The sequence below is a fragment of the Centropristis striata genome, chromosome 10 (genome assembly GCF_030273125.1).
Source record: "Centropristis striata isolate RG_2023a ecotype Rhode Island chromosome 10, C.striata_1.0, whole genome shotgun sequence".
NCBI lineage: Eukaryota > Metazoa > Chordata > Actinopteri > Perciformes > Serranidae > Centropristis > Centropristis striata.
The window spans coordinates 10,779,632-10,805,815 of NC_081526.1; the positions used below are offsets into that span (position 1 = coordinate 10,779,632).

The 26,184-nt window shown below is 42.0% G+C and overlaps 1 protein-coding gene across 2 annotated transcripts in view; it reads right to left on the reverse strand.

The window, feature by feature from the left end:
- The window catches only part of LOC131978820 (FERM, ARHGEF and pleckstrin domain-containing protein 1-like), a 71,747-nt gene extending 46,413 nt beyond the window's left edge, over positions 1-25,334 (reverse strand). The window contains exons 1-2 of one of the 2 annotated variants that reach the window (XM_059342596.1): positions 24,792-25,334; positions 20,294-20,500 (exon numbers count right to left, since the gene is read on the reverse strand). In XM_059342596.1, the coding sequence (XP_059198579.1) occupies positions 20,294-20,473 (180 nt within the window). In that variant the 5' untranslated portion in view covers positions 20,474-20,500; positions 24,792-25,334. The remainder of the gene's footprint in view (positions 1-20,293; positions 20,501-24,791) is intronic. The other variant, XM_059342595.1, reaches the window with a different exon arrangement.
- Positions 25,335-26,184: the final 850 nt, after the last annotated feature.

Here is a 26,184-nt window from a genome sequence, read left to right on the forward strand (position 1 = left end):
AATACGTAGCATTTGTTTTCAACTGCGTCAGCGACAGAGAAAAGCCTTTTACTGAGTGGCAACATTACGTTTTTTTCACTGTGGAAACCAGCTGCTGTCCTGAGACAACATGTGGCATCAACACACTGTCACTCGAAAGGCTGAGAGAGCTGCTTCCTGTCTCTACACCTCACTCCAGACCGCCACGGGTTATTTCTGAGTAGGACACAATGTGAAGAAGATGGGGGTTAGAGAGCTGCTGTGATAAAGAGTCTTCACAGAGCTGCAGCAGGCAGGTCTCTAGAGGAATGCCGGTTGTTGGTACCATCCAGTCGCACGTTCCCTTCCACATAATCTCCTCCAGTAATAAATAATGACAGCTGCACACGCTGCTCTGCCGGTGAGGCCAATCAATTGGCCTCCTTGAGATTAGCCCTAAACTACTTATCTGTCAGTGCCGCAAATCCAGAGGCCCTCTGCCCTGTGATGTAGTCGAGTTACTGTACTCATGATAGCTGCTGCGACCTGAGATCCCAGCCTTGTCAAATATAGCCCAACTTCACCCCACACACAGGAAAAACATGCAAGCTCCATCTGATATACAGAAACAATTAGCAAAAAATTCATCTACACGATCTGTGACGTCATTTTGGGGAACAACCTGCATCGAAAAACTGCCCAATAATATAAAATAAAAGAGGTTAAAAGCAATTTTATCGGATCAAACATAAGCTAATCCTTCATTTAAAATTTATTAGTCAATAGCTGCAGAAACACCATCTAGAGGAATACCCAGAGACCACAAATCAATAAGTCAAGGTTCATATTTAAGCATTTTGTGTATTCACAATGAACCTTTAATTAGCTCGGCCAGTGTGTGGGCGTGCTGGGATTTCCCTGTCAGAATATAGTTGACCTTAGAGCACGCAGATGTAGAGACCAGGCTGCATTTCCTGCGGACGAGGATTAAGGTCAACAACCAAGAAATCACTCTGGGTTATAAAAAGCACCCGTGATTCGGCTGCTATAACCAGTGTACAATAAGACGCACGCTGAATTCAAAGTAGGTGGTAATTAGATATTAAAGATTCTGTCAGTGTCTCTGAGACAGCGACAGATTTTAAATCAGTGTCTTTCTTTTGGATAATTCGCAGGAGCATAGCAGCCTTATTGATACCGATTTATGATTTTTATTTATTTAGTTAAATGCCAACTACACTTGCAATGATTGCTAATATGCTGATGCTGAGCAGGTTTGATGTAAGCCATGCTTGCTTATTGGTATCAAACACAAGTAACCAAAAGGTATCAATTTTCACAGCTATCCATCCTGCAGGTTTTAACATTTTACTGGAAACAAATGTGAACCTCATGGTGGGGCCATTCTGCTTAACAAGTATTTTTACTTTTGATACTTTAAGTACATTTCGATGCTGATACTTTTGTACTTTTACTTAAGTTTTGAATGCAGGACTTTTAAATGTAGTGGAGTATTTCTGCAGTGTGGTATTAGTACTTTTACTGAAGTAAGGGATCTGAATACTTTCTCCACCATTGTATGTTACTACCTCAGAAGGCGCTACAGAGCCGGAATCATTTGCTCCTCCCATTACAGCTCTGGCATGTTCAGATTGAAAGTGAAACGTCACAGAGGCGTTAATATAACGGCTTGAAACAGCAGTCTGAAAGGGGCTATTGACAACTGAGATCGACTCACGATTGATCGGACGAGTATATGGGCGGAGCCAAGATACTTTGGGTCCGCCACCCTATCACAACTGCACAGACTCTGGCTCCAAATGACGCCAGCAGCAATGGTATCCAGGATATTTAGGCTTTATTTTTATATAGTGGGAGGAAGCATTGGTAAATATGTATATGGAGACTGGGATGTCTACACAACAATTCTTGCAGCAGTTGGTCTTATTCACAAAGTTCAGCACTTCACTTGAAATAAAATTCAAAACACCCGTAACTGTAATAGTTAATAACCTTACTGGGGCTAAAATGTATAAGGCAAAAGGAAATAAGGCCCAGTTTATTGTGACCTCTTTGAATCTCGCACCCAACAAATACCACATTACAAAAAACTAAAACTAACGCTAAAAACTAAGAAAAACTAAACTAAAACTTAGCATTTCAAAAAAATAAAAACAATATTAAAATTAGCAAACTCACTCTAAAAACTCATTAAAACTAACTGAATTTGAAAACAAAAATTCACAACGAATTTAAAACTAAAACTAATGAAAAATCCAAAACTATTTTAACCTTGGCAGAGACACGTCTTCCATCTTTATATACAGAGTATTATTGGTGCCATATATGTGAAACTGAGCTGCTGTACCACTGTTAAAGTAATAAACTTGGTGGTGAGAGACCTGCACTGAGAAATATGTGAATGGTATTTCGAAACATTTCTGAGGCACTAACCTGAACGGTTTGGTCCAGGAGTCAAGCCACTTTGACACTTTAACATTCACTGCAGCCTCACACTGCCCATTTTAATGCAGCACAGTTTAAACCTCCAGCCTCCGGTGTGAACCGCCCCGTGGCGGGAGCATTAGCGCTCGTCCTCCACAGCGTGACAAATGTGAGATTTCACCTTAGGACAGCGCTGTCCTAAGGTGAAATCTCACATTTAAGGTTGGTCAGTGGAGAACTTGGGTACGATCACAAGCCGGAAAACAAATGCGAGAGCAGGCACAGCCTCTATGGAGGCAGCTGTTGCTCCATGTCTGCAGGCCATCGGGTCCAGCAGGAATGTAGGCCTCGGTGACAACAGAATACCAATTCCTCTCCACTGGAAGATAGAGCAAGACCAGTAACCATGGCAACATAAGGAAAATTGTGATTCCTAATCTCTGACACACACACAAAAAAAAAAAATACAGAGGAGTCATCTGGAGCTAAAGGGAAGCATGTGGCTGAGGTTAAATACTGAGTAATTATCTTTTTATTTTAATCACTCTACGGTGTAATGTGTGCTCTACTTTTAGAGGCACAGCATTTAGCTCCATTTCTCCATGTAATAATGTTGCAATTACTGTGACCATAAGCATGTTTTTTTAAGACGCTAAAATACATAGGGGTGCAAACGCCACACCCTGCTCAGTGCTGCTCAAGCACACCCAAAACCATCTCTACGTGCTATGGAATTAGTCTGACCTAAAGCCGAACAGCAAGGACACACACACACACACACACACACACACACACACAGATCTGCCTCTGGAAATGGGAGCACTGGCCTCTAGCTTTAGAGTGCCGGGGGTTTAAGGGTTCTCAGAGGCAGAAACAACCCACTCTGACTAATTTAACAACACATAAACAATAAATGAGTTGTGAACATGAGTGTTTCTGTGAGTGAGAGGTTTAAGGCACGAGACATTCTCTCTCTCAAGTGTTCTGGGTTTGAATGCAGGCCTGGGGTTTCTCTCTCTGAGTGAGGTTAGCAAGCCAGCGCTTGGTGCAACCCAGGCTTTCAAACGCACAATGCTGGCAAACTTTTTTAGCCAGGGGCAGATCTCCATGGTAACCTACAGTATGCAGCACCATGGCTTCCTGCTGTTGAGGTTCAGTTCAGAGGATCAGATCAGAAATATGTTAACAGGCTGTCTGCTAATATTAGTTCCCGGCTGTACTGTGTATCCACCGTTTACTGCTAGGAAAAAACGCGAAAGTGAGATTGTCACATTGTGTTTTTTAAAATGATATATACACACACTCACTGGCCACTTTATTAGGTACACCTGTTCAACTGCTTCAGTTTATTACATGGCAGCAACTCAATGCATTTAGGCATGTAGACATGGTGAAATGCTGCTGAAGTTCAAAGTCAGCATCAGAACAGTGATTTAAGTGACTTTGAACGTGGCATTGTTGTTGGTGCAAGACAGGCTGGTCTGAGTATTTCAGAAGCTGCTTGTCTCCTGGGATTTTTACGCACAACTGTCTCTAGGGTTTACAGAGAATGGACCAAAAAAAGAGAGAATATCCAGTGAGTGGCAGTTCTCTTGGGGAAAATGCCTTGTTGATGCCAGAGATCAGAGGAGAATGGCCAGTAACTCAAATAACCACTCATTACAACCAAGGCGTGCAGAAGAGCATCTCTGAATACACAACACGTCCAACCTTGAAGCAGACGGGCCACATTAGCAGAAGACCACACAGCTACTTTATAAAAGGTACACACATCCAAGGATAAATGCACACAGCCTGTATTCAGAAACTCATCAGGACTTCCGTAAGGTTTTGAGATCACAACCATACTATTAGTCTCACATTGCCAGACCTAGAGAGAAAGGTCTGGCTGCAGCCATCATCATTCTGCTAGAGGGAATCTCTTTACATCAATCACAACTGTCTTGGGCGGTAAGAAGTCCAAGATGCAGCGGCATCCCTGTAAAATAGATAATGGAGATAGAAAGGCACGGAGAATGCTGCGTTAGAGAAGTGAACAATGGCAGGCTTACACCGACAGTATGCACCTGATCAGTCAGACTACGACACTATATATAGGTAAATAGCTAAACGCCCATCCTTTGTAGAAAGTGATGCTACAGTGCTATAATCATTCCTTGGCTGTAAGGATCAAGCTGCAGGAACAGCTGGGCTTTGAAGCCAATTTGTGGCCAAATGATGGAATTACAACTTCTTGGTCTGTCACCAATACTTAATCTATAGTCTTATATTGTTAAAAAAAAATACAGAAATCAACTTTCCAGTAAGAACACTCCAATTATTATTCATCACTGAAAAAGTATGCCCTTAAAGTTCACAAACAGCTGTATCCAGAGTTTTTTTCCTTTCTCCGTTCATGTGACCGAGCAGCTGGGGATGCTGGGTTAAAGAAAACACCCGGGCGCTGAATCTATGGGTCAACAGATGCAGAAGATTTGGATAATTTTATACACAGAACTGTTTTGGTTGCATGTGCCATTGAACAACTCTCATAGTAATGAACGGTCTCTAACGCTGTATCCAGTTCTCTATACAGGTACATTCAGAAAGACAGTAAAAATCCAAGAACAAACCTAAAAATGAGCATAACATGTCCTTTTGTAAAAACACTATCATTTATCTGTTGAAGCCGTATGTGATTGTCTGTGTGTTTAATCAACAAAAAAAAGGCAGTAAGGGTCTTACAAGGTCACAATTTAGAAAAATGCATCAAACAATCATACTGTTGGTTACTTAGCATCAACACTTTGACTCTACTGCTCTTAATAATCTTATTCAAACCACATGGTTCACATTTGACTGTGTAGTGTAGCCACTTCACTTAAATTGCAGTCATTTAAGAACAATTTCACTAACCAAATATATCTTTATTAGGCTAAATGCTTCTGTGCTGTCTGTCTGTTTAGCAGGAGGTCAACGGAGCGTATGTGAGCGAGCACCCAGACAACATTTCTACGTAATCGGTTCAAATGAAATAAAGCAAGTGAGTCACACGAAAGCCACAAGACCTGCGTCTCCAGCAGAAAGTCAAAACATGATTAGACAATCATTCCAGCGCTCTAAATAAGACAGAATATGTAGAATATACATGTAGGGGGAAAAACAAGAGAATTCAAAAGAAATTTAATATTTTTATAGCAGAATATAATCATCTTTAACTGTGAGGTGAATAAAACTGAGGCTATTACAGCACTAAACATGATTGACCCTTTTATTCAACTTCAGCATCTCTTAAGGACAAAACCAGGAAGGATTCATTATGACTTTAGCAGCAGCCTGTTAGAGCGAGCTATTCAGCAAGCAATGACAGATACTCAGAAGCAGTCATCCGCTGCTGTAAGAGAGCCACCAGAGACCTGAACAGACCAACCCCCACTGGCTGTGTGAAAGCGAACGTCCCCTGGGACGGATCCTTTGATATCTATTAAGGGGCATTCCCACACTGGGCTCCATTGACAGAGCTTTGATTCTTCTAGCGCTGGACTTCTGTGCATCACTTATCAATAGAGACAGCTAGAGAAAAGCTCAACAATTGGGATGGCCGGACGAAAGCTCAAAAGGAGCCCAAACTTGCCTTAGGAGAGGACTTAAAACAGGACAGAGGAAATCTTCTGGTTCGCTTTTCTCTGTTGAAACTTATGCAACAGTTCCCACTTTAATAATGAGGTCTAGAGGGGCCAGTGTTGTCGGTCAATACCTGTCCAGCAGGCATGTGTGCAGCTGGGGCTACTGGTTTGAGGTTTTTTGACACACACACACACACACCACACACACCACACACACACACACACCACACACACACACACACACACACACACACCTCAGTCTCTGCTTCATTCATCCTCACTCTCCCTCCCACACATCTCCTCCATCTGCCCAAGAGACCCCAAATTCAATTACTGCCAGGCAGCAGTGGGAGGCAGACTCAGCTGCACAGGTACAGCTGAAAGGAATTCTGATATGTCAAGCAAATGCATCATGGGAGCGACTTCACTGCAGGCAGAGCTACAGCACTGACCGAAAACAGAGCTGGGGTGAAATGCAGCAATTTTCAGTTTTAATTACCACTGAAGCATGGCGGGAAATATCATGAGAAAAGAAGAGCAGCATATGTGGTCCAGCAGCAGCAGCAGCAGTGGCCGCTCACCTTTCTAACTAATAAGAACATTTCAGGAGATGAGAGCAGGAAAGGTGAAGCCGGAGCACCGGGAGTAAAATAAGGCACTACAGGATAAGGATAATCCCATGATATCACACTGCTGGCCAGGTCTGACATGTTAATTAGCCCTCTGAATCTCAATGAGAAATTCATAATTCATTGAAGAGGGGGCAGTGCTGCGGTGGAGCCGAGGCGAAGCGGTTCCCACGAGGGTTTCAACCTTTATTCGAGACCAGGAGGACATCACAGAGAGAGTAGAGGATAGCACTGCTGCCACACCCACCATGCACTGTGATGTCTACCAACCCTGCTGCAGCTAAGTCAGTGGGATTCAGCGTCACAGTTCAAGAGCTTAATGAAAGGATCAGAACGCTGTCATCAAAGGGCGACGTTCAATGGAATAATGTATGTGCATGAAAAGTCAGCGGAGCCCCCTTCATGCGTCAGTCACAAAACCCTCCAAAGAGATCACAGGTTATGTTTGCATCCGCATGGGCTGATAGAGTCGACTCCACTGCCGCCTGAACCAAACAAACATGAGGATCTTCCACAAAGACACATCCATCTTGGTAACCATAGGAACAGGGCCCATTATAAAGGCATCACTTTTCCCAAAGCACCTGTGCACGGTATAGAAAGCAGCCCAACATAATGGTGTCAGACATAACATGACAGCATTAGTGGCAGCTTTCATCTGTGACTCTGTGCTGACTGTCCTTCCAGGAAACGGCATTATGTTGCAGGGTGAATAGGTTTCTCTATGTGGGATTGTTCGACTTAAGCCGTGTTTACCGCAGGTCTGTTTGCTGGTCCTTTACGGACTGTAGAGGAGACATATGATGGAGGTATCAACCGTTTAAACAATGATCAATTGCTCACATTCCTGCTACAGAAATCCCCCAGGCTCTCGTCTAAAAATGGGTTCCTTTCAGCTGCTGTCTCTCTCAAAGGAAATATGTAAGAAATGGTTATGAAAGGGAATCACAAGGTTTAGTTATGCACATGCCTACCAGATGCATCATGCATATCTAATTTAAGCACGCTGTTAAGAACACCATCACAAAGCCTGGGCTGGTTATGTACAAGCATTCATTCATTTTATTAATCCAATGTTACCAAACAGTGCTGCAGACCAGACGAGACTAACAGGAAACACTCGGCTGCACATGTAAATCCACAAAAGACTTCGGGATCATAAGATTGTTGATCTTAAGGCTTAGTCTCTTTGCCAAGTTAATGGTAGCATTCATAATGATAACAATAAGAGTTAATTAGATTCAGTTTGCATGTTTGGTTGCATTTCAGAGATTATTGCACAGTGACACATGCACGAATGCAGACGAGTGACGATCACCTGCAGAGGCGACACTGCTGCTGATTGTGCAGGACAGAATGCGATGCACATGAAAATCAGTTTGCTGGTTTGTAATCCATTTGATTTCTTGTGGTTTTTGGTTTCGCAATGAGAAATTGCAATCTGAAGCACAGAGAAAGATTCTGGCATCGTTCAGGGTCAATATCATACAATACGGGCTGGTTAGACACAGCAACAGCAACAGTCATGCCTCCTTCTTCTTGGCTCACTAAGAATACAACAGCCCAGAGCGGTAAACCACACATACTTCGTTGCTATTGGTTGAGGCTGTGACTTCACCGTTCAAAGTTCACCAAAGTTAAACTTCACACAATGAGAAAATGTAAATTCGCTTGGCCAGCAGAAGCAAATGTTGTATGTTTAATTAAGCTAATGTGCATTTGCTTATGCATTGCTTGTAGCCATCAATTACATTTTTTCTGCAAGATTACATACATATTTTCTTGCACTCTTAATTGCAAGACTTTGTTAAGATGTAGGCCTTGTCTGACTTAGGTCAGTGGGAAACTTAGGCATGTCCTGTGCAGTGGGCCTATTATAGTTGGAAGCTGCCTGGTTGCTGTGATAATAAAATATATTTAAGATCAACATCACACTAGTTTACAATCATATTTTTGTGTTATTTCACCTCTAAAACATAAATATGTTGATATATTTTACATGTCTTCTTTTTAATGAAATCAGAAAGGCCCAGGTGCGCCTGGTTTGGATGTTAACGTTTCAGTAAATTGATCTGATGGAAATGCCATTTATCTTTATGACCCAAATGAAAGTGGGTGATTTATTTCCAGCATCCTCTCCAGCATGTTAGTATTCTAAGCCATCAGCCACCACATAATTCCCACTGTTGCTCCTTTCCCGTGTCTCTCATCCTCCACGACCCAATTACATTTCAGGATGTGAGCGAGGAAGATGGCTGTACATGGGAAAACAACCCCTCCACCCCCCAACCCTCCACCTCATCCCACTGAGAGATTTCAATTTCATGCCATGAGAGAAAGGCAACCAAGGGTTCAGAGTTCATGTGAGGAAAGTACAAGGAGATTTTTTTACCCAGTGCAAGAATGATGCAAGGCACATGAATGCCACGTTCACATTACTGAACACTATTAATATTTTCCAGCTTCAACGTGTATCATTCACTAGTGGAAAATCTTTAAAAAAGGCTGCCATCTTTGAACTGCATGTGTGATCCTATAAAACCACCAAAGCACTGCCACACAAAATGTACCATTTATATTATTTTTTTATGGTGACACCGAGCATACGACCCCCTCCCCCCCCAAATCCTTGCAACCCCAAACACAATGCCAACCTTCAGGGAAACTGGGTCAATCAGCAGTGAAACCAAGACGAGCTAATAATCCTGCAAAACTTATTGTCAGTCATATTTTAAGTCAAAGGGATTTGAATACGAAAAAGTAGCTTGCACACGTTCCCGAAACCCTCAGCGAGGTAGGCTGTGTCTCCTGAATATGTTAGTCATAATTGGTGTGCAGCAGCGTATCCCCATGCTAGTGCTACACTCACATTAATGCTCTGCATGGATACTCCTCCCCTCCTTCTCCTCCTCCTCCTCCTCCTGCCCTCCCCGGCAGATATCAGTGGAAGACAGGACTCTGCAGCATGGCAACCGGCTCAGACGCTCCTCATCCACTTCTATGTGTAGCCATGGCAACCCACACATAGACCAGCGTCATTCCATGTGGCCTTTACAACATGAACTCATATCAGCTTGAAATTTATAGCCATGCATGTTCACAGAGAGGGCATCATCCAGGGATCCAAACTACCACCTCAGAGGGAGTATATACGCTCTCACAGCACAGAGGTCGCGGCAGTCGTGCCAACAAGGTGCTTTCCAGCAGTGGAGGGAGGAAGCGAGATGATAAACGATGAATAATTCCTTTCCATGGCATGAGGCCACAGAGAATAAGACGGAGAATAACAACACATTAAAGCAGGCTGAAGCAATACTATCGAGACAAGCGGTCTTAAAGAAAAGAAACAAGAAATGTTTCCATTTTAAGGCTCCCAAAAGTGAACAAATGTAATATGTTAGCGGAACAGACAGCAGTGACACACGTCAGATGTCTGGATGCTGGTAATTCCCAGCCTCCTTGCGGTATCAAGGCCTCTCTCTGATTGTCTCCACAGCGAGGCTGAGAACTCTTCCTCGGGTGACATGGGAGATAAAAATCAGAGAGGCGCTATTTATCTGTACACTGTCTCCAACAATCCGTTCATTCACAACTCTCTGAAAAGACCAGCTAAAGAGTGAGGAGGGGACGAGTGCCATGGTCACCAGCTCCTCAAATCTTTCTACCAGTTCGCTCATTTTAAAATTCCTTCTCCACAACAGAGGCACACTTTATAAACCCAAAAATGACCGTCTGCATCAGGGGAATGCTGCAGTCACAGCCGAATTAATCTAAATAGATCTCACTGTTATTCGTGCATGACTCATATTAGGGGACGGGGAGTGACAGTAATGGGTTTAGAAAACTCATTGACATGGTTTAAACGCTAGGAGAGAGTTGGATTCGTTGCTTTGGGCTGCAGAGCTGCTGCCCCTTTTTCCTGAATGCTCTAACAGCCAATCAAATCCCATTTGTATTCATATTCTGCCAATGACAGCTCATCAAGAAATATTGGTGCCAAATCATCCTCCGTGCTCGAATCATTCAGCCGCCACCTCTGTCAGTTCTCCCCTCCTACAGCGCCGTGAGGCTGGGGAAGCGGACCGTGTCCCCACCGCAGCTCTGAGTTTAACAGGATTTAGCACACGGCTTCAAGACTAGACTTCTTCCTCCCTCTGAGCTCTGCCTCCGTTTGCAGTCGACATGTCGTATTTGGGAATACACAACATGAAACATGAGATAGTGAGAACCTTTGGTGGTCTGTAATATGCACAAATAATATGTGGCTTGAATTCCCAAACTTGTCTCACTGCCAGAGGCAATGTTGCAGAAGTGTTTTAGATATGAATCTACATAATGATCAACAGAGAAGTCAAGACCCTTAAAGCAAATAGTGCAGAAATAATCTGGTATATAAAAAATGTGCATGTTAATAAACTAGTTTTAGAGGCAGATTTGTTTCAACTCGTTTCCAGTCTGTATGCTAAGCTAGGGTAAGCTGCTAGCTGTAGCTTTATATTTAATATACAATCATGCTGTGGGGTATTCATTTTCTCACACAACTCTCAATTGATTAAACAAGATACATACAGAGAAAAATAATTAGGCTGTAAAAAAAACAATATTTATAATGCTACGATTATCTTCATTATTGACCTGTAGGAAAAATACTTTATCAAGGAAATGACTCATTATATAGAATGACCTCCAGGATAATTACAATCACCTCATTTTATAACCACAAACTACAGACCAAGAGCATTCAGGGGATGTATGGCTTTCCTTGGTGTACTGACAAAAAAAAGGGGTTTCAGAGCAATTTCCAGAACAGTGAACATACTCACCATCCAATTACTGAAACATTCTGACAGAAATCTCTAAAGTTTAACAAAGCAAAACCTTATTATTATTATTTTATATTTATATAATTTATATATAATTATATAATTTATATTTATCTATGATGTTCCTCAAGGTCTTGGTGTCCTAATGTGGTATTTTGGGGGGGGATATTGACCACTTTTATCAATTCATAACTGGTCAAAGATGTTTCAGTCTTGCACCAAATCTGAATAACAAATGGTGTTAACCTTAACCTTCACAATGTATGAGTCATCATTGAGCATGGAAATGCATAATAAACTTCCATCATGATGTTAAACCCTTATTCACTCTTAACTCTCAAAATTTGAATAGGCATCAAAAAAAAAATGTGTAATACATATTTATGACCAGAAAAAAATACTGGGATCTCAAATTAATCTTCAGGTTCACAGCGTTGAGATGATGTATACAACTACACTGTCTATCTACTGTTAACCTGCTTTCCCCCCCTAAAAAGGATCTATGTTAAGCACAGGTGGAGTGGAGTGGAGCGTACAAAATATTTTTTTATTTGAATTAATTTCCTGTCAAGTAACTAACTGATCAATAAACTAGTCAGTTCAGCTCTGGTAGCATCAGTGTTAGCTCCTTTTGTTCTACTGTACCTTACATTCAATTACCATAGCTGATACTTTAATAAAGATGTAGCGATGTCACAAAACATGTCTGTGGTGCGTAAATTCTTCACAATGAAAATATAATTGACACCCAGATTGATGTAATTAATTCATTTTATTACATACTAATAACAAATGCTCGAATGTCAAATTTGATAAGCGATCTGATCAGCATGCAGAGCGGTAGCCAATCCAATTAATTAAGTAATTGGTATTCAGATTGGTGCTGAGAATTAGCTACATATGCACCCTTTATAGCCCAATGTGTATCTGGGCCTTGATCAACAGGTGGAAACTGAGCAGAAACATCCCAGCTCCTCCTCCACCCTGCTGGTCAGTCAGTCATTGAACAACCATACAGAAGAGCTGAAAGAAGCCCTTTATCATGTTTCTATTCATTAAGTCTGGACCTCATTGCCATTCTGACAACAAGGCACACTGGAGCTCTTCTAATTGGTTCCCGTCACAATAAATGGGTGACAACATATGGGGGATAGAGTGGTGAGAGGAGCGATGATGGTAAGCACTCTGGACTGGTGTGAGTCTTTTTCTAAAGGTCCCTCCATTTGTGACATGGCCCCCTTTAGTCTGGGTGGTCCCTGCTGCCCTGTAAACATGCTTTAGTTATGGGAATGGGGGGAAAAAATTCCCCCAAGAACGGGATGCTGTGTCCGTGGCCCAAAATAGGTTGAACATCCCGAGTCACTGTACGTGATTTAATCTCATATCTCACTCAGTGCACAGCTCTGTATCGGCTCTGCTGTGACAAATGTTGGAAATGGCCGAGATAACATATAGATCCAGCCACGGGGATGATGCATCGAGATCAGGGACAGCGTGGTCAGCTTCTCAGTGAGAGATGAATTACACCCTGTCACATGAACTCTGTAGCTAATACGATTGTGACTCAGTTGGGCAACCTCAGACATGCTTCCTGCCAGGATGGGGAACAAGCTCTACGTTGCATACGTCTTTAAGAAGCACCTGTATGGTAATGCAGGCTTGAGCGTTTCTAGTATCTGTAGACAGATCAGAGTACTATTTGTTCTGATGGATTATCAGAGGGCGACGTCAACAGAGTACAAATACAGCAAGGAGGGGCGTCCAAACACATCTTTATCCAACGATTTGTAATCTGAACTCACTGATCAAAAGCTGATGCTGAGAGTATCAACAACCCCCCACACACAGCTCTGATGCTCCACACCTACTACATGCTGTTCAGGAAGCAACACTGAGAACATTTTACTCTAATAACGTAACAATGTCTTGGGGCTTTGCTGTGGATGTGAAACAACACTGAGTCTACAACTACATACGCGCTAACGGGTACAGCTGCACTTTGGCTAAAGGTCCAAACATACTCAACCTAGGGCTGGGCGATATGGACCAAAAGTCATATCCCGGTATTTTTAGGCCGAATGTTGATACACAATATATATTGGTATTTTAAACGAAACGTGCAAAGTCTGTTTAACTTGTTTAATTTTAACTAAACGTCACAAGTTATCAATTTTTTTCTTAGGAACTAGCTCTTGCTCTTTATCAACTGGCACCGTGTCCGCCATGCATGGGGGAAGCCTATGTACATGCGCAAGGGGTGGGGTTGAGCCAAAGAGGCCATAAGTTAAGGCAACACCAAAAAATATTATATATATTTGGCGGTATTGTCTCAACTACATTCCTCTTTCTAAAATATATAGGTTTAACTTGTAATACCAATATACCGCCCAGCCCTAACTCAACCAACATCAAAGCACTTTCTGCAATGAAGGCTGACTGTTGTCGCCTGTGACTGGGTCAAAAAGTTGCGCTTGAACACACCACAAACACTACAGCCGGTGGCCAAGAAGGTCATGTTCTGCACCAGTGTGAGAGGAATTAATTCTCTGTACCAATAGATGTCAGTAGTCGCTGATCGTCATTTAAAAACAGAGACCGGAAGACTTAGGACTGCGGATATCTAAACTACAAACTACATGAAACACAGGAGATTTTCACTCTTGCTCATCACTTTTTTCTAAGATGTCATTGTGATAATATTCGTGTGAACATTGAGATAAGATAAAGATTTTTAAAAAATGAGCCTCCTATGCATGCCCCCTTCACTTGACTTCACTCATTTTCTTGATTTCCTCATTTCCTCTTCTCTGCCCATGCACTGATTCGCTTAAGCTGAACATCTTATTCAACATGCTAAATCGTACATATTTTATACAGTCTGTGGTCATTGTCAACCTCATGACAGAGCTAGAAGAAAAGTGAGGGGAACACCAAAGTCAGCAGGATTCATCGACATTGTATGAAATGTTGTGCCAATCCCTATAGATGCTATTTATGATAAGTTTATTTTAATTATTAGATATTTAACTTGATAAGTGAAAATCTTGCTAATGGAGAATTCAGAGGATCAAAAAAGTAATTCATATTCATGCTCAGGAAACTGTAGATGTGCATGGTAATCCATCTAAAAGTTGTTGAGATATATTAGTTTGGGCTGAAGTGATCGGCCATCCGGGAATCGCTAAAATGTCTCTTACTTGTGCTTGTGTATTCATTTGCTGTAGACTTAATAGGTAATTAGAAAAGCAAAAGTAATATATAGTAGTTTAATGAGGCTGTGCTGGGTAAAAATCTGGTATGGAAAGCTAATGAAAATGCCAAGAGATGAAGGGGTCTGTAATTAATGAATTCAAGATTTCTCTCTGCACTGTAGCCTTTTAAAAAGCGGCTGTAGCGTGACTGTAATGGACAAAGCGGTGGCTGGAGAGGACAGTCTGCAGTCCTCAGTGGCTCATTACAGTTAGAGAGGAAGAAGTAGTAGTGCAACATGAGACAGAGAGAGACAGAGTTGAGTCTGAATCTCTAAATGCTGTGCTGTTAATGTCAGTATAAAATGGGAAGTGGAACATTCCATGTTAAGTTGCATTTGTTAGTATTCTAGCAGTGAGTTGGACTAATGGAGCCTGACTGTTTTCTTCATTCACAGGAACGAGCATGACTCTCCTCCCTGCACTCTGCCTTCATCATCCCATCCCCCCACCTCCTAACCCCTAAACCCATGCTGCAATCACACTCCTCACAGGCAACTTCTGCACAGCCTCCACCAGCCATCAGTGAATATAAGCGTCAAAACATCAGTACAGACAGCGTCGCTGTGTGTTTGCCTCAGGACTGCAAGACAGACTGAGGGCTACAGTTTGGATTTCTTGCTCTACTGAACTTTTGCACGAGCAAAAAAGGGACAGAGGCAAGCTGGCAATTTCAATTTGGAAATAATTCTAAAAAAAACATCCATAATAATAAAGTGACCATTAGACCAGACCATTATTTTGGCTCAAGTGTGCTTATTAATCAATTCCAGTCGACTGTTTTTTCCAGGTTTGTGCAGCCAAACATCATCAGCATCAACACAAGTGTGTTCACAGCCAGAGTGCTAAGTAGGCCACAGCATGGTATGTGACCCACAAGATGGCTCGATGGCCCCTTTTTGTTTCTAAACCATCTGATATTCTGCCCGCTGAGGTGGAAACCATACCCCTCTGAACCAGGGGAGCAGGAACTGAAGCCTTCAGTATCAGTTACAGGCTGAGGTTGGACGCTTTATGTTTTCTTAAAGAGACACATAAAAAAATCCTTACCTTGAGTCACTCTGACTATAAAATCACCTAAGATGAACTGCCTCTTCTCCAACAATACTGTATGTTCCTGCTGCGAAATAACGGACTAGATAATTGCTTGACAAATGTGGTTTGTAGACCATGCAGTTATCTCACTTCACTGCTGCAGGGGAGAGATTAATATCAGCAGGATCTGAGCCAAGATGACGTATGTCTACTGTATCCTCCGTCTCAGCTGGATCAAAAAAATGTGGAGATTTTGGGATGTAGCTGATGCAAACGAAAGGAAGTTACTGCTAGAGTTAAGCAACTCTCTCCTCCAAAACATCCTTGCCAGTACAAATTCTTGCGAGGCATCTATGCGCTAGAAGGGGAATTATCGTCATCAACTCGACACGTCTAATATACCCGTTCTATCTTTAGCAGCAACACTTGACTAAATGTGTAAATTTTTCCTGTTTTGCATTGTTTTCGTTGAAAAGATACAGATCTTTCCGCCCCTGGTTGTAAAGTGAATACAACGTTCTCCTTGCACACCTCTAGGCAAAAACACTATCAAGCCCACTGAGATTTTTATCTCAAGTGCTGACTTTAGATAGAGGACATGTAATGCGTGTTAAATTGAGCATGAATAAAGCTTTCTGTTAGCGGGGGCCTTTTGTCAGTGTCTCCTGAGCAGCATCTTTAGCTTGTTTCTGCCCAGCATTGCCTGCTGCAGAGACAAAAGCTGTTTCTAGCTCACCATCATGACAAGTCAGCTACACTATCATGGGCCTGCTACGTCCAAAAGAAACAGGACGAGACAGGCTCATGTATGCATTATAACTGCTATGGAGAATATGTCCAAACCAATCGGCAACCTCCAGGTCTGAAAAGTGAATCCAATCCGATCCAAGTGCCTTTAATCTGAATTTGATCTAATGGCCACCAGGGGGCGACTCCACTGGTTGAAAAAAAGAATTGTATTGAAATTTACTTGATTCAGCATTTGGGTTTATGGTCTCAATCACAAGTAAAGTCTTCTTTAATACAGCATGATTTAGATGATGTAGTAGACAATAAAGGTGATAACATAGCATCCCTCCTGTTCCCAATCCAGTTCCATAAATACAAGATGGCTAAAGCAAAAATGCAAACTTTACCCATTCGTTTCTTGACTACCATTTTGAAGGCTAATGTTACTGTATTACATCCACTTCTGTTATATAGTCTATGGTCAAAACCCACAACAGCAATCTCACTTTTGTGCTTTTTTGTTCTAGGACCAGTGCTGTTGATTTGTAATCTCTGTATAGAACTGTATGAAACCTGACAGCAAGTGAAAACAAGATTATACTTGCCAAGAAAAAGACCAGAACCACAGCTGCCGTATACACAAATCTTTTTTGCCTGAAAATACAAAGCATCACAGTATGTATTCTTTGGGGTGCAGAGCAATCTTAAACACTCACACTTTGGGACACCAGAACTCCATAAAAGTCTATTATGTACTAACAAAACTGAGGTTGATATCTCTTTATAGAGTTTCACTGCAGGCTTTTTTTCTACAGATTACGAGCCCTGAAGCGGGCTGAATAAAATCCCTTTCCCACCTGCTCTACCTCGTATCAGATGTAGGCATCACTGGCTGAATCAAACCCAATTCTGAAAGGCCGGTATTGGCAAACACATTGTTCAAACCTGAGAAAAGACAAGGCAGCTGCAGCATATGTGCTTGCTGTCTTAAGCACAGCGTACTAAGTGAGAGCATCAAGAATCTTGTCTTGTAAAACAAAAACAAACAAGACTTTTAATGCCTCACTTAAACTGAAGTACACTAAAAGTAATGTGGGTTAAATGAGGGCAATCACTGTGAGAATCTAGCGAACCTTAAGTATTAAGTACAACACATGATACCACTAGAAAGATTAGTAGTCATGCACGGGGAGCTCTGCAGCCCGCTTTAGGAGCAACATTTACCCATACTGCCTTGGGAAACAGCCAGAAGGAGACATCCACTCTGCACTGCACGCTCACCAACTGTCAGTAAAGCTCAGCAGCTTTAGTGCCGAGCCCCATTCATACACATTAAACGAGTCTTCTGTGGCTGCTGCTGTATCTGTTTCCCTCCATCACCACTTCCCACTTTTCTCTATCTACTCATCTCGTTCTTCTCTTCCAGGCAGGAAGGACTGTGGTCACAGAATGTGGCTCGTTCTTCTATTCTAAGTCAAATCACAGCTTTTTCACATACTCCACCCTATGTTTCTGACATTAAATCAACGTCCAAGGACACCTTTCCCAAACACCACAAGTTTAGAGGAATGCTGGGAGAGAGTCAGAACGTTCTCATCACCTTAAAGGATAACGCTGGCCTTACTCTATATATTTTTCTTTCCATCAACAAAGCCATGAAAAACACTGAAACCAGGGCGTCTCAGTGGATCACTGGTAGAGCCCATACCACCAAGGTTGAGTCCTTCTGCAGCGGACACAGGTTCAAATCCGGCCTAAGGTCCCTTGGCTGCATGTCTTTTCCTCCGTCTACCCTTTCCATTCTGTCTGTCACAATGTAATAAATCATGAAAAGGCCCAAAATAAATAAAACAAAAGAAAGAAAAACACCAAAACCAACACTTTATTAGTCTGTCTCTCAATATGTTCCGACCATAGAAACAAAAGAAGAGTAGAACAAAGATTAATTGCTGTGGTGACTTGGCTGGTACATAACAAAATGGTAATTGTAATTTGTTACGATGAAAACAATAGGGCTGTAAAGTGTGACAGCAGCTCAGAGACAGACGGCTGGCTAGTGAGCTACCTAGCTGTTAGGGCTGGGCGATATATCGATATATTTTAAAATGTGATATGGAATTAGACCATATCGGATATATCGATATAGGTCAAATTTGCACTGTGATCCTTGCTCCAGGCAAGCTGCAGCTTTTATTTAAGATTTTTTTTAATCTAAATGTGCACTTTATGGAGCTTTGATTTTTTTTTTTTTTTTTTTTTTTTTTTAAAGTTACGCCTGTTATACAGTATTTATGTTCACTTAAATAAACGGTTTCAATAAAACTACTTGTGGCATGTCATATTTGACTTTGACTGAACATTTGCTCTCATTTTGTGATAAAAATATCAGGATACATATCGTATACGGATATTCAGCCTAAATATATCAGGACATGACTTTTGGTCCATATCGCCCAGCCCTACTAGCAGTAGGTGAAGCAGTCCAGGACCAGGAGTGAAGTGGAGGGACTGTTAGACCCAGGTCTGCTGCTGGCCGCCAGCCTGCTGTTGGTGTTTTCACATAAAAATGGTCATGCCTCTGACCATCCTGCCACACCGATTCAAACAAAATGTCTGTTCTACTCTTATTTATTTTTTTTATATTTCTGACTTACCAAGCTATCCTGTCTGTGGCACTTTAAGACCATCAGCTCCTAGTGAAGATGTAAATCTTTTAAAATGGGCCACAAACATATAGTTTGAATTCAAAACATAACCGTCAGTAAGTAACAGCTGGGCATTGTCTTATTTTTGCATCTGTTAATCCATCAAGAGTAAATGTTTTCATGTGCATTCATTGGGGACTATTTTCAGTTGTGCATTTATACACATTTGGTGAACTAGTTGTTGGGGCTGTGTCTGTCTCCACTGTTCATGTGCAACAGTGTGGCTTATTTATGTGCCAATATATTTTTTAATAGTTTTCTGGGAAAAGAATGGAGCTCAGAAGAACGATGCTGCATCAGACTTTACATTGGCAATACTTGTTAAAATTCACTGCTGGTTTTGAGCCTTTAATGTGATTGATAACAATAAGAGAGCCTTACCCTTTAACAAGGTGAATGATAACACATATTCTTAGTAATTTCGATAAGACCAATGTCTGCGTCATATTAAAAGCAGTATCAGCTTATAATATGCCATCCACAATTAGTATCTAATTTTAGCTCCAACTTGACGTAATCTGTGCAAATGGCTTAGACTTAAATGTCTAAATGTGGATCCCTGTGATGAGAAAGCTAATCCTCTAAATCCTGAAATCATGAATGGAATTCAAATGGCAGTTCTTCTCATTCAAAAGACAAAAAAGTACTGTAGTCTCTTTTCTATACCTGCCTTCATTCATTACATCATATAAGAAAGCAGGAGGATTCTCACACGTCATTGACACACATCTGTGAAACACAACTGTGAAATAAAACAGTGAATATCCAGAGAGGTTGTCAGAAGGACACAGTGAAGGAAGAAAAATATGTAGTAATAGATGACAGCTGCAGAGCAGGTTTGAGACACTTTGGGAGATTAGGAAGCAGCCAAGAAATACCGACACAATAAACTGGAAGAACCCTGACATACTAAAACGATTCCTGCAGTTTCATCCATGGCTGCATTCAACAACTTAACATCATGCAGTTGCCATGCCAACCCGTTTCCAGACTGCTGCTGCTATGATGAAAACGGGAAATGCTTCTTGGCCACTGTGCAATAATGAGGAGTCCCAATCCGACATTAGTATTCCCATCAAGAAACGCGCCTGAGCAAGAAGGCTTTTAACAACTCACCGAGATGTCAAACAGTTCCTCTGTGTCGTCCAACATGCGGACCCTGATGGTGACTTGTCGTCCAGGGGGCATGGCCGGGGGTCTGTGGCCGGGGTCCAGCGTGCTGATGCCAAGAGTCTCCGGGGCTCCAAGACGCTGCCCGGCTCCAGAGGCCATTGGCTCTGGGTCTGGCTCTACCATGATGCACTGCAACGCTCACTGCCCAGCCTGCACACACGCCAAGAGGGGAAAGTCAGACAAACACATGTACATGCATCAGTCATTTGTACCTCCACAGACACAGTATGAGCAAAAAACAATGCAGTGTAGGAGTTACAAAAAAGGTATCTGAGTCGGAGGAAGCCTCAGCGGTGCAGCAGGTGAAATACAATGATTGCATCAGTGATCAGAGGACAGGCTGTACAACCTTCAGTGTCACACTAACAGTAATTGCGAATGCAGTATTTGCACTCGCCGCTAATGGCTGATAATTGTTGCCTGTGGGAGAACCAATTACTGGAAAAGAAAAAGATCCAAGCATCTTCTTGATTTCAAAGCACAAACCAAGCAGCCCTAATTTGATTTGACAAACGAATCACGAGGCCAGAGTGTAAAATCAAAGAGTCAATACGATGACAATTGATTGGGGGAGTCGTAAAAGCAAGGCATTAAAACCAACGACACACAGACATATAGTTAGGTGGGTTCTAATTGGTCTCAAGGGCATCAAGGCAAATGCGTGAGGACAATGAAGGAGATGTGACTTGAATGAGCAGTGAATTCTGGTAATGAGGGAGTAAAAAAGGTTAAAAAAAACAACCATTTTCCTTAACCGATTATCCAAACTCAGGTCGCTGGGAGCTGGAGCCGATCCCAGCTGACATTGGATGGGGGGCGGGGAACATCCTGGACAGGTCAGCAGACAATCATAGAGCAGTCATATAGAGACAGACAACAAGTCACGCTCTCAGTAACACCTACGGGCAATTTAGAGTCACAATCATGTCACCAATTTAACAGATTAGAACAAGCAACCCTCACTAACTACTACACCATCATGTAGCCTGACACTGAATATACATCATATATTAAAATCCAGCTATGATCATATAGTAGTGTTGGTACCGTTAGTCAATACCTGTAAGGTGTCAGAAGATTTAACCCAGTACCGTTCAAGTCGGATAGAAAATTCTGACAAAAAATGCTGATTGTATGTCGACCACGTATGGTTTTGCTTGCAGCCAACCAACAAAAGCGTTATTCTGTTTAATGCTATGCATAATTGGCCCAAAAATGCAACAGCTACACCGTGCAGTCTGTGGTGTGGTGAAGCTGGCCGTGGTGTATTTGATGGAGCTGGCATTTCAGCATGTGATGTATTAGTGTAAAAATAATCTGGATGGGGAAAATGCAAGGAAAAAAAGAATCAAATGAACTTGAACTGGTTTCGGTATCACTTAAAGGGTTAGGGTGTTGGTACTGGTATTGTAATTTATTAAACTATACTAAGCCCTAACATTGCATCCATATTATTCTGTTGCTTTTAAAGATACACAGCAAAGACTTCCATGAGGGTTAGCCTCACACATTCTCTGTACTGTACCCCGGGAAGTACTTTCACAGTTTCTTGGGTACATTTAAAGATGGGGGAGTCGCTAAACTAATTGGGAAGGAATCTACAAAATGAAATGCTTAAAAGGTATAGATCAATCGTTGAAATTGCTTTACTTACTAAAAGTAATTTATAAATAGCTGAGCTACTTTGTGTAAAGTAATAGATGAATGGTTAAAATATAAGTAAAATTAATGGATTAACTGCTGAAACAGTTATCTAAAAGTAATGGATGACAATTGAAATAAGTATCGATCAATCCTTGAAGTGATCTGAAAGAACTGTGGAGTCATATCTGGTAAAAAAAGAACCACTTCCCCGTCACGTCCAGCCACAGAAGGTCTCATCTGATATTCAAATCAAAGCAGAGGTGCAGAATGTGGAATACCATGCACTGTGACTCTGTGTTTGTCCCAGGTGGAGGACTGTGTTTGGACAAAGTTGTGGACTCATTCACTCCGAGTTGACACATGAGCAGGCTGCAATCCACCACTCATGTATCCACGGCCAGATCCCCCGAGGGCCTGCTGTCCTGCTTAATTCTCTCTTCATTGCACATTCCAGCAGGCTGATGTCATCCTGAGACCTCACCAAGTGCTTCATCAGAGCACTGAGGCCAGTGGGCAGTTGTTCAGCCGCCGCAGAGGTGAATGACTGCTGCCAAGTTTAAGCCAAAAGCTGAATAAGGCATTTCAAAAGGAGTGGATAATGTAATCCAGCAGAGTGCATGGAGAAAATAGGCCAAGGACAGTGGATCCACTAAATTCTGCCTGATGATGGTTTGTCTGATGCTTAGCAGAGGCACAGAAGAAGTTTCCAGTCAAACACTGCAGACTGTAGTGAGAAGGGATTTGATTAAGATCAGCCACAAGGCTGAAAAGTAGAGCTGCAACGAATCATTATTTCCATTATCAATTAAACTGTCTTTTTGTAATTAACTGTGTCCACATGTCCATCCCAAGCAGATGTCTTCAGGCTTGTCTTGTCTGACTAACAATCTAAAACAAAGACATTCAATTGCCAGTGATATAAAAAATGGAAAAGCAGCCAATCTTCCCATTTTGGAAGCTGGATCAAGCAAATATTTGGCATTTTGCTTGGTAAATGACTTGATCGCTGGTCAATTATCTGTCAGTCAACTAATCAATTAAGTGTCTAATCGTTTCAACAATACTAACTTGGGTTGTGTTCTGCTGGATCTGAAATATCCACATTTTTAAGTTCCAAAACCAATGTCTTAATATATCCCATAATTTACACAGCTGAATGTCATGTTTGAGTTTCAATTCTTCCTCAATAACTTATTCATCATTCCAGTTACTTATAACTACTTAAACTTAATTTATTTTGATTTAACAAGCAGTTTCAGGTTTGATAAATAAAGCTCAACCAAAGTGTTTGGAGAGCATGTTCTTGTGTGCATCATTTGCACCTGTCTCCACACTCATCAGCACACTCACATTCCCCTGAGGCTGATGGAAACCAGACCAAATGCTGTCACCAGGAGTGTGAATGGAAACAGGCATATTTTTAAATTCAAGCCCAGTCATTTGTGACATTTGATCCTCACCCCGTATTTTCACTCAGTGGTCCCTGCCTTGATTATTGGCAAGTGTGTCATGCCGAGTCTGTAAATTCATGTCTGATGTGACCTGCACATGCACGCCACGTAACCAGACACTCTTCAAACAAAGCACCAGTGAAACAGAGGACAGTGAAAGAGTAGACAGTGATTATTTCAGCCAACACGTACCCTCCCCTGCACCAGGGATCACTTATCAACCAGTCATGAGTCTAGGCCTGTGTGTTCCTCTGAATGGGTCCAAACAAACACACAAAACAGTCACCGGTTGCACAGCTGGCACCTTGCTCCAGGGGCCACAATGACATAAAGCACAGACACCCAGTATGCAGTGCCAGAGGGACATTTACAGACCCCGGAGTGTTTCTCACTTTGAACTTGTTTGCTTGAAATTCCTCACAAGTGTGCAACATGGGGCTGCGACTGCTGGCTATAGAGTCTCCGGGGCTGCAACAGTGGCTCCTCTGTGTGCAGGGGCCCCCTCGGTGCGGTCCAATACGGCACAGCTGGAATCCTTTAGTGACAGCTGAATGGCCAGAGGCCAAGGCTGATACAGCCAGCTGTCTACCTGAGGGTAGCTCCACAACAAAAAAAGAGCTCAATTTCCTCTGTGTTCTGCAACAGTCACTGATACCTGGGTGTGGCTGGCTTTGCATGAATCACATTAAGTTCCCACTGTAATATTGGCAAGCTTACATGTGTTCGTTAAATGAAAAGAATGACAACCGACTGGATGCATGCATGTTGGAACCAGAGCACTGCTGCCATTAAAGCTCCTCCTCAAACAGTATGAATGATAATTGTGCAGAATGGTGAAGTCAAACACTCTGGGAGGTTTTTCCCACCTCACACACAAGTGTGTTCACATTTATGTAATGTAGGTTAATAGAGCAGACTGCTGTAATCCTCAGGACATTATCAGCCAGTACAGTAGATGTGACATTAATGCACCGCCTGCACTCACCTGGACTCCTTCTGTAAACTAAGTGGCTGATATAAAAGGCACAGCCCCTGATCATTTAAATGTCACACAGACATGCATGGAGCATTACAGCAACGGACCATCAGCGACTGCGGCGTCTGCACACATCCATACAGCTAAGGTATGCAATGCAAGCCACACTGGAGGACAAATAGGACAGTAACTGGCTGCACATTTACATTTTTACACACAGTGATAGTTATTTCCCTCCCTCGAAATCCACAGGATCACAAAACAACACGGCAAAGATACTCCCAGGACTTAACCCTAATCTCCTCAAACAAGTTGAATCACTTCCCTTAAAGAGCACACAGGGTGAGGACTCGGGCTGCACGATTCTTACCCCTTCTCTCGAAATGCGGGCTTTTCCACACGTATGTATTTCCCAGCTGAAAGGAGATATTACATCCACGTCCAGCGGTAGCGAGAGACTCAAAAAAAAGTAGCCCGGATGAGTTTTTAGATGCTGCTCGGACCGGAGAGGAGGCTTTCTGCGGTCGCCATGGCGGACGACTGAGTGAGTGAGCCGGGGAGAGACGGGATTACATTGAAACGAGCGGCGGATCCACTCCCGGTGCCTTCCACTCAGACAATGAAGGAGGTGCAGCACCTCCACCTTCTCACAGCACCGAGGCACGGAAGAACGGCAGCGCCATCTAGCTGTGTCGTCCGGAACAACCACATTCAGATATTACCGACCAGTGGGCCACAAGCTAAATGTGTACTTTTGAGTCAAAAGTAAAGGTTATGGCCTTGATGTGAGAATATGAGCCGTTTAAATGATATTTTCCCACTCAAATTGCTTCATTTGGAACATTTTGGAGACCTGATGTTCGTTTTTTTCACGCAAAACTACAGACATGCAATATACTGTAGTATATGGTTGTGGGGCATTGACAATAATTGTACCAAGTTTTGTATAATAATGCACAAACTATCCCTTTAATCTTCATACAGTTTCGGAAGGAGGACTCTTAACTGATATGTAGGCTATAAGTTAGAAGAGGCAGGTAGCAATGGTGGGAAGTAACTATGTACATTTACTCAAGTACTGGACTTAAAATTTTGAGGTATTTTATGTACATTTTATGTAACTTTATACTTCTACTCCACTACATTTTGAGACATATATTGTAATTTTTATTCCTCTACATTTAGCTGACAGCTTTAGTTGCTTTTCAGGTCAAGATTTAAAATGAAAAACATGATACATTTAAAATGATTACCCATTTTTATAAATTAAACCACTTAAAAGTTTATTAGGTAGTTAAAATGAGCGGAGTGGAGTCATTTCATAGTGTGGTTTTACGTTCTACGTTTCTGCGCATGCGCTTTTTTTCGCTTCTGCGCATGCGCGGCCTTGCTGCACTTCTGCGCATGCGCTTTTTTTTTTTTTTTTTTCGCTTCTGCGCATGCGCGGCTTTTCTGGACAATGCGCAGAAGCGGAAAGGGCCGCGCAGAAGCGCAGCAAGGCCGCGCATGCGCAGAAGCGAAGAAAAAAAAGCGCATGCGCAGCAGCGAAAAGGCCGCGCAGAAATGCAGAAATGCAGAAAAAATAATAATAATTAAAAAATAAAATAAAATTTAAAAATTTAAATTAAAAAACAAAAAATTAAAGAAAAATAAATAAATTTTAAAAAAAGTAAAGAAGTAAAAAAGACAGTGGTGGAAGAAGTGTTCAGATCCCTTTTTTCTTTTTACTTTCCACCATTGCTACCTGCCTCTTCTAACTTATA